The 8,543-nt window shown below is 36.5% G+C and overlaps 1 protein-coding gene across 2 annotated transcripts in view; it reads left to right on the top strand.

The window, feature by feature from the left end:
• The window catches only part of GABRA3 (gamma-aminobutyric acid type A receptor subunit alpha3), a 249,225-nt gene that overhangs the window by 110,708 nt on the left and 129,974 nt on the right, over positions 1–8,543 (top strand). For both annotated transcript variants that reach the window (XM_006168034.2, XM_006168033.2), the window contains exon 3: positions 3,439–3,560. In XM_006168034.2, coding sequence (XP_006168096.1) covers positions 3,439–3,560 — 122 coding nt within the window. The remainder of the gene's footprint in view (positions 1–3,438; positions 3,561–8,543) is intronic.

Raw genomic sequence — 8,543 nt, 5'->3', positions numbered from 1 at the left:
CTTTCTTTCTGTCTTTCTTTCTTTCTTTCTTTCTTTCTTTCTTTCTTTCTTTCTTTCTTTCTTTCTTTCTTTCTTTCTTTCCTTCCTTCCTTCCTTCCTTCCTTCCTTCCTTCCTTCCTTCCTTCCTTCTTTTCTTTTTTCTTCTTTCTTTTCTAAAATTCAGCTCCTAGACCTGTTTCCCAGAGGCTGAATTAGGCTAATTAGGATCAAGATCCACCACAGTGAGAGTTAAGGGATAAGGAGAAAGATGTTTGCACAAAAATCACGAGTTCTCACAGCCTTTCTTCTACAGCCCAGGTCATGTGGATTTAGGACACTGATGGATTAAACCTAGGGTGGTCTGTCACCTGACAGGCAGCTAGATTTATCTCTTCAGCATACTGATATCAGTTTGTTAGCTCTGTACTGAAGTTCCCTTCTTTCTCCCCCTTCCCAGTAAGACATCTGTATCACTTCTTGTGATCCGCCGACTAAACTGGTCAGTTAGCTCTATTCTTGACTAGATTCCAGTGCCACTCTGGCTGAAGTTTTCCTTATTGTTTTTGGCTGATGGAGATGCCAATTTTTTACTATTAATATTTACATTTCAATAATGAAATTTTCTGTGTAAGGTACTACTCTAAATGAAAAACCAAACTCAGTCGCAGTGGCATAGGAAGTAGAATACTGCTATATGATATTGGAGCCACATGGGAGGCCTAGGTTCAGATCCTGGGTTCAACATGCCAGGTGTGCCCATATGTACCTGTAATCCTGGCTGCCTTGGAGGCTGGAGGAAGGATTATAGCATGGTTGGATCCCCTTGAGGGTACAGTACCCCTTTCTTTCTCTCTCATTAAAGAAAATTATAAATAAGCATGTTTTATTTTTCTTTTAAAAAAGGAGAAAACAAACTTTGAATACTTCCAAATCAAACATTGAGCCTGACAACTTGAATATATTATTTCAGGGACCAGCAGCTACATTGCTGGACTCCCATGTAGTCAGTCACGGTTTGAGTCCTGGACCCGGTGGCTTAAACTCATGCCAGGCACATGTGCATGCGTGCCCAAGATCCTGAGAGGAGAATGGAGGAGAAGGGATTGCGGCATGACCATCTCCCATGGGGTTGATTTCTCGCTTTCTGTCTCTCTCTGTCTTTCTAGCAAGCTCATGTGCCCTATAGCAAAAACCTCTCCAAATTACATATGTATCTATCTATCTATATCTATCTATCTATCTATCTATCTATCTATCTATCTATCTATCTATCTATCTATCTATAGATATATGTATAATTTCATATTAACACAGCATATCTGTGAAGTTATTTTAATTTTGTGAAGTTATTATATTTTAGGAGATATTTTTGCTATAGGGTGTGTGCACTTACCAGAGAGACACTGTGGGACAGAAAAAGAGAAATCATCCCCAGGGGGATGGACACACTGCAATCCCTTCTTCATTCTCCCCTCTAGATTCTGGGCATGCATGCATAGGTGCCTGGTGTGAATTTGAAGCTGCTGGTTCTGAGACCCGAACAATAATCATTCACGTGGGAGTCCAGCAACATAACCGTTACAGCATTTGGTGGTCCTTTATGAAGTTATTTTAATTTTAAAGATGCTAAAGCTATTACTGAAAGTGTTATATATATGGCCTACCTAAGGTCACTCAACTAATAAATGCATGTCTCTAGACTCTTCGAGTCTAGATCACTTTGTGTGGATCTATTTTATAATTTGATTGTCTTAGCAACCCTGTAAATTAAGTGTGGGAAGGATTACTTGCTTTGTCGTACTTTATTTTGTTTTTACTCTATCACAACACCTAGAACAGTAATAAGCACATAGTTAAGTCAATAAAAATGCACTTAATAATTAATAATTGGGACCAGCAGTTAGTGTAATGGCTATGTCGCTGGACTCTCATGTAGTTGACTGCGGTTTGAGTCCTGACCCGGTGGCTGAAACTCACGCCGGGTGCATGTGCGTGCATACCCAGGATCCTGAGGGGGAGAATGGAGGAGAAGGGATTGCGGTGTGGCCATACCCCCTGGGGGGTGATTTCTCGCTTTCTTTCTCTCTGTCTCTCTGTGTCTTTCTGGCGTGTGCTCGCTCCCTATAGCGAAACCTCTCAAAAAAAATAATTAAGTGAATTGAATCAGTTTTATGAATTAAGGCATTTGTGGGTCAAAATTACTTTTCCAAGGTTATCAGAGAGTGGCAGTTTGGAGTGAGAAACATCTAATTAAGATATGTCTACTATTCTGCAGATCTTTTCCATGGTTTTGTTTTGTTTTTACAGAGGAGGAAATTTGCTCACTGCTAGGGATAAATATTGTTTGGAAAACATATTGGCTATCTCAGAACTTCTTGTAACTTATATCCTGTGACTTTTATATCCTTCATTAAATGAATGCTAAACATAGTCTATTACATACTTCCTGAATCCAAGTTAAGAATGGAGAAAACTGAGACCCAAAGATATACAGTATCATAACGTGCTGAATAGTCTACCCCAAGTCACAAAGACTACCCCAAGTCACAAAGACAGCTGGTAGTAGGACCCACAATTCTACTCCATGGTTCTTGACCCTTGGCAACAGCCATCTCTTTCACTGTGCTTATTTCATTTTTCCTCTGACCTACCCAGGGCCTTTCTTTGTTCTAATCCTGTCAAACCACACCAAGGTCTTCTTCAAAAAGTGAAAGCATCATTGACAAGGCCTGGTCCTGATTAGATTGTTGACAAAGTGCACATTGCTGAGAAAGGCTTACAGAGGAACCTGAACCAGAGGAGCAGGAGGTAGCTGAGGGACACTAGAAAATTTCACTTAACAGTCCTTCTCTGCTTTTCACTAGCAGTATGGCTGTGTGAAAATTTGATTTTCTCTTTGAGCTTCTTTTCCCATGAATAAAATGAGAGAATTTAGAAACTCTCTTCATGATGAATTTATCATTTGATGGACTGCTATTGCTTGGTTGCTCTATCTCCATAAGGTAGAGAGAGGGGAAGACTGCAATTCAAAGAGGCAGTTTGACTCTATTGGTCTGTACACTTAAGTTTCCCTGGGCTAGAAGAGAGGTAAAATTTCAGTAACATTTCCCTTCTTCATTTTGAGGCATGTTCATTCATGCACAAAATTTGATGAATCCAGTAAGTATATGCCAGGTACTATTCCCAGTGACTTTCTGTCTGGGATTCCTGTAGGCTGGAACATATCTAGGAATGTGCATGCCAATGCTGAAGTAAGAACTCAAGTATTGACCACTGTCTGCCTCCCACACAGGCAATCATGTGACTAATAGGAAGTACTTGCTGTTTTGGTTCAGATACAGGACTATTTGATTGACCTAGTGTATTGATTGAAATCTTCTTGAATTAAAATGTTTACATAGTTAATTGTTTCCTATTAAGCACCATTATTTTCCTTCTCTCTTCCTTGCATTGCCTCAGACTGTCTCCTAAGCATGCCCCAGATATTCCCGATGACAGCACTGACAATATCACTATCTTCACCAGAATCTTGGATCGTCTTCTGGATGGCTATGACAACCGGCTGCGACCTGGGCTTGGAGGTCAGTTATTCAGATTCTCTTCTTGGTCATTGTCACCTAAGAGTTATAAGGTGCATTCAGTAGTCGGTTGATTGGTGATATTAGTGCAAAGTTGAGTTTTTTTTCTCTAAGGAGATAAATTACAATCCTTTATTTCAGTGGATATTTCTAGTCTGGTTTGAGAAAGTTCTAAAGTAAATGTATCTGTAGTATTATACTTCAAAATTTGACCAACCCATTTCTAGTGACAAAATGTTAATCCCTACCTGGATGACAGATATAGCCCAGGAACAGCTGGGAAACATGCCTCTTTTCTCATAACTCTTAGCACTTACCAGCCTGACATTACAAAGGGGAACAATCTCCTGACTAGATGGAGTCTTGGTTGGTGATCAGTTTAATATACTCAGTAATATGATAATAATTAGGCAAATGCATTATAATATATCATGGATTGTGTTGAAATGGCAAGTAGGCAAGTATGTGTATGTGTAATTTTTTTCCTGAACCATTTGAAATTAGTTGCTGATATCAAGCCCTTTATTCCTAATACATCACTTTGTATATCCTTAGAACAAAGAAATTATTTTATAAAACTACAATTATAAATTCAGAAAACTTAATCTAACATATACTATTTTATAATTTGTATTCATATTTACACTTTTCCAATGATCTTAACAGTGTTCTTTATAACAATTTTCTTTAATTTAGGATTCAATCCAGGATTATGCATTGCATTTGTTGTCATGTCTCTGTAGCCTATAATTTGGTATACTAACTCAACAGTTCTTTGTCTTTTATGACATTGATTATATCTTCCCTATTCTTTTTTAGAAGTAATACCATGGGAATTAACTATGTCTTTCTCAGTGTGCAACTAAAGGGACATGATGTCTATTTATCCCATTATTGGTTAATTTCTATGTCCTCTAGTTTATTCTGGTCTAAAATTACTGTTTTTGTCAGTTTATAATTGGTAGGTAATTTGCAGGGAGATCCTCTGTGACTATTTTGTTCCTCTTCCATCTTGTACTCAATAGTTTTAGCAACTATTGATTATTCTCATATGAATAACAACATTTGTGACTACAAAATGGTCATTTTTCTAAATCTAGTGTTCCTCTACATTTATTAGATAGCATTCTATTGTATGAAAAGTGTCTTAACTTTAATTAATTAGTTAATTATATTAATGGATTCTTATTTTATTCAATGCATTATAATCCATTAATAACATTAATAATTTTGATTAAAATTTTTGCTTGTACATTTCCTGCATTTGCCTAGTGGAAGCCTGTTCAATTTGGCTTCTGTTTTTATGTTACACTCATTTTTTGAGTGCTTTCTTAGTATATAGCATGATAGTATATTCCAGACTTAGATCCAGCCTTGAAATCAGTCATTTTCCAAGAGGAAATAGCATCTTCTTGTGGGAAATTATATTTAGAATCTAACTTCTGGGTGCTAGGGTTCTCATTGCTGCTAGGGCATCATTGCTTCTAGGACCTTTCAGTGGAAAGAATTGTGAAAAATAGCAAGTACAAACACACACACACATATACATTCTATATATACACACATACATAGTTGCATATATTAATACACATATATATAAATGTGCATACATATATACCTATAGAAATGTGTTTGTATATGTGTATAATGAGTTTACACTGATAACACTAATTTCAGTCCAACACTATTTTTCATTGCCATATTTACTCATTTGCTCCTCGAATGTATGCAAAAGAGCTCTGGAATGATAATTTGTAAATATAATACTTATATAATGATATAATACATTTTATAGGTAAAGTTATATTTTCCATTTTTTTGTTATGGTTTATTTTAGACTAAGGAAATGTGACATTAGCTCACATATAAATAATGGGTTGGAGTAGGGCAGTATTTGTTCCTGATGTTATGGGAAGAATACTCAGTATTTTATCATTAACTGCTCCTGAAAGGTTCAGTTTCATCCATCTCCTTTGTTTTCTGGTCACACTAAATTTGGACTGAGAAATTTCATTACATAAAGTGGTATAAACCTTACATAAAGACAGAAATTATTTCTAGATACATATGTTGCCTAAGGAAAGCATTGCTTATTGACATTATGTACTTTGAAATTCTGGGATACATAGGTTTTATCAAGCAAAGGATTGAAACCTAGGGTTGGTAATGAAAATGTTTGCCTGACTGCCCAACAGATACCCATTGGTAGGTGGCTCATGACTGTGTGTGGAGTAAATTTTGGTTGTATGTTTTATGTTATAAAAGACCAGAAGAACATCCATGGGTTGTCTGTCGCCAGGATGTTTCAGCCTTCTTAAAGGCAGGTAAAGAGATACAGCAACTCAATTCAATCTGACTTGAGTCTTGTTTTTGGGGTATATATGTATATATACACATACGTATATATAATTTTTTATACATTCAGTTAATGTATATCATGGCAGTATACAAAATGAATTTTCTCAGCATAAATATCCTGCAAATTTGTTCAGTTAAAGATATTATCATAAATGTTATCATCAACAGATAATTTTCCATTTTTGTGTCCCTTAAATGTTTTGCTTCTTTCTTTTTCCCCTTTATTTTATTCCCTTCCTCTCATACTCCCTCATTTTCCACCCCCTCCCACACTATCTCTAGTATTCAAAATTGATCTCCATGCTTTTATGTCTTTCAATCTTTCAGTTTCTGCTACAGAATGCAGACATTTGATATATATTTAGGGGACGTTACAATGCCTCTCTTTCACATTCTAGCTTGCTTTGCTTAGCAGTAAATCTTCCACATTTGTCCACTTTCTATCAAATCAAAGCCCTTTTTTTTTTTTTTTTTTTTTTTTCCGGCAGAGTAGTATGCCATAGTGTATATGTACCACACTTTTTCAATCCATTAATCTGTTTGTGGACATTTGGGTTTACTCCATGCCTTAGTGATTGTGAATAATGCCAGGAGAATGGAGAAGGGATTGTGGCATGACCATCCCTCCTCCTGGGGGGGTGGTTTCTTGCTTTCTGTCTCTCTGTCTCTCTCTCTCTCTTTCTGGTGAGCACATGCACCCTATAGCAAAAAACTCTCCAAAAAAAAAAGTTTTTTGTTCAGCTCATTTGCCTATCTTTTAAGTGAGGTGATCTTTTATTTCAAGTAAGGCACTTGAGCTCCCTGTACATTGTAGCTGTCAGTCCCTTATCTGAGGCATAGTTTGCAAATATATTCTTCCATCCTGAGGGTTGCTGATTCAATCTAATGATTGTTTCTTTTGCTGTGCAGAAGCTTTTTGATCTGATATAATCCCATTTGTCTCTTTTTGGAATTATTGACTTGCTTGGGGGTCTTGTTCAAGAAGTCTTTGGCTACACCTATGTCTCTAAGTGTTTCCCCTGTGTTATCCACTAGTAGTTCTGTAGTTTGAAGTCTTAGGCTTAGATATTTGATCCATATTTTAGTTTATTTTTGTTAACGGTGAGAAAAGGGGAAGAGTTTCATCTTTCTGCAGCTGGATACCAAGTTTTTCCAGCACCATTTGCTAAAAAGGTTTTCTTTTCCCCACTGGTTTGACTGGTGCCCACTGTCAAACATCACTTGGCTGTATATTTTGTGGTTTATTCTGTTCCATTGGTCTACATGCCTGTTATGCCAGTGCCCTGCTGTTTTGATTATCACAGGTTTGTAATATATTTTGGGGGTCAGGGAGTGAGATGCCTCCTACTCCACTCTTCTTGTGTATAGTTGCTTTGGCAATACAGGGTCTTTTATGATTCCAGACAAATTTCATGATTATTTTTTCTAAATTTGTGAAGAATGTCTCTGGTAATTTGATTAGGATTGCTTTAAATATGTAGATTAATTCAAGTAGAATTGACATTTTGATTATATTAATTCTTTCAATCCAAGAAAATGGGGTGTCCTTCTACTTTTTTGTGTCATTTTCAATTTCTTTTGTAGATTTTCATAGTTTTTCTTGTAGCGGTTTCTACTGTATTGATTTATCACTTCCAGGAGTTTTTTCATAGATTCTTTTGGGTTTTCTATGTATATAGTTATGTCATCTACAAGTAGGGATACTTTCACTTCTTCTTTCTCTATTTTAATGCCTTTTATTTTATTTTATTTTCTTATTGCATTGGCTAGGACTTCCAGTACTATATTGAAAATAAATGGAGAAAGTGGGCAGCCTTGTCTTGTTACAGTTTTAATGGAAAAGTTTTTAGCTTTTCCCCCATTTGGTATGGTGTTAGCTATAGGTTTTTCACATATGTCTTTCTTTTTGTTAAATTTTATACATTTAATAACTATATATCACTTTGCTTGTAAGATGAAATTAACCAACATGAACACACTTCACACCAGTCCAGTTGAGGATACAAAACACATTATCATCAACAAATAATAAGCCATTTCTGTGTTCTGTAAATGTCTTGCCTCTGTATTTTTCTCCTTAATTTCTTTCCTTACCCTCTCCCCCTTCTGTTACCCTCTTCCCAAATTGTCTCCAGAGTCTATAACCATTTTTAATGTTTCTATTCCTCTAATCGTTCAGTTTCCACCATAGAGTGCAGACAGTCGGTATATGTTAAGTGGACACATACAATGTCTCTCTTTCATAGCCTGGCTTGCTCCACTCAGTAGTAAATCTTCCATATTCATCCACTTTCTATCAAATACCAGGGTCTTGTTTTTTATGACTGAGTAGTATACCATAGAGTATATGTGTCATACTTTTTCAATCCATTCATCTGTTCGTAGACATTTGGGTTGGTTCCAATTATTAGCAATTGAGAGTAATGTCACAATAAACATAGATGTGCAAGCACTTTTCCGACCTCGTGTTCTCCTATCCCATGGGTAGAAACCCAGGAGTGGAATTGCTGGGGGTAGTTCTATTTGTAAATCTTTGAGAAACCTTCATATTGTTCTCTATGGTGTCTGGACCTATTTACATTCCCACGAGCAGTGTAGGAGGGTTCCCCTTTCACCATATCCCCACCT

This window comes from Tupaia chinensis, unplaced genomic scaffold (assembly GCF_000334495.1).
Source record: "Tupaia chinensis unplaced genomic scaffold, TupChi_1.0 Scaffold145456_1, whole genome shotgun sequence".
NCBI lineage: Eukaryota > Metazoa > Chordata > Mammalia > Scandentia > Tupaiidae > Tupaia > Tupaia belangeri.
Note: the sequence above shows the minus strand (reverse complement) of the source record. Positions and strands in the feature narration are given on the sequence as shown.